The sequence below is a fragment of the Nannochloropsis gaditana genome (assembly GCF_000240725.1).
Source record: "Nannochloropsis gaditana CCMP526 unplaced genomic scaffold scaffold382, whole genome shotgun sequence".
NCBI classification, from domain to species: Eukaryota; class Eustigmatophyceae; order Eustigmatales; family Monodopsidaceae; genus Microchloropsis; species Microchloropsis gaditana.
This window is the reverse complement of record NW_005803571.1, coordinates 1-1,008: the sequence shown is the minus strand read 5'-3', so window position 1 is coordinate 1,008 and position 1,008 is coordinate 1. Positions and strand designations below refer to the sequence as shown.

The window sequence follows — 1,008 nt, the reverse complement described above, 5'->3', positions numbered from 1 at the left end:
CTCGGGGGGGGACGTGCGAGTGCACGGGTTGCGACTCTCGGACAAGCATGAAGTGAAGGCAATGCACGCAGGGGCCACGGAGAAGGTGAAGATGTACAGCTGTCGTGTTTGGGTGGGGGGCCGCGTGGACCGAGCGCTCCTGGCTACTAGTCTGGAGGGGAGCAAGGAGCTAGTGGTAGCGCAGAAAACGCCGATCCGGGTCTTACATCGCCGCGCGCTTTTGACTCGGCCTAAGGTGATCCATGAGATGCGTTGCACGGATGTGAAGGTGGTGGAGGGCGGGGAGGAGGGCGGGGAGGAAGGCGGGGAGATGGCTGTGGGAACGTACTTCACTTTGCATTTACGAACTTCCGCGGGCACCTATATCAAAGAATTTGTCCACGGAGACATGGGAAGGACCAGGCCGAGCGTGGGCGACCTTTTGGGAGGCCTGGAGGCGGATCTATTGGCCTTGGACGTGACGGGCATCGTGATGGAGGGCGAGGAGGGGGAACGGGAGGAAGGAAAGGAACAAGAGGAGGAGGCAGGAGGAGGCGTGAAAGGTGCCGAGATAAATGGGATCGTGGTGTAAGGAAATGATGTCAATGTTGGTGCTTGGTGTCCTGTTGGTCCGAAGTCCAGCGAGACGAGCCTGGCATCCGCCGCAAGGGCCTCCGACAAGGCAGTACGTGCTCAATTTCAAACTCGCATATTTCATCAGACATATACATCCCGCTTTTCAAAATCCATTTCCTCCCTTTCCCCCGTTCCCTCACCCCGCGCTCCTGCGTGTCGAAAGCAACGGCTCCTCCCGCATCCCTTCCACCCACCCAGCAAGCTGAAAGAGGCCGACGCGTGCCAGAGGTCATTTGATCATCTCCCCGGCTCCATGCCCCGTCTCGTCAAAAGTCGCTTGCTCTCCCCCGCCCTTCAAAAATCTTCACGTAGCTCGCTTCCTCCTCTTCCTCTCCCTCCTCCTCGCCTCTATCCTTCCTCCTTCCCCCTCCCTCCTCCTCCCTCCCCCCGCCT

At 59.4% G+C, this 1,008-nt stretch overlaps 1 protein-coding gene across 1 annotated transcript; it reads left to right on the top strand.

Annotated features, from left to right (window-relative positions):
• Positions 1-279: 279 nt before the first annotated feature.
• NGA_2120110 (uncharacterized protein) lies at positions 280-550 on the top strand (the record flags this gene model as incomplete). The annotated part of the gene is made up of 1 exon (XM_005854799.1): positions 280-550. A coding segment is annotated over one exon (271 nt), but the record flags the coding sequence as incomplete, so codon positions are not given.
• Positions 551-1,008: the final 458 nt, after the last annotated feature.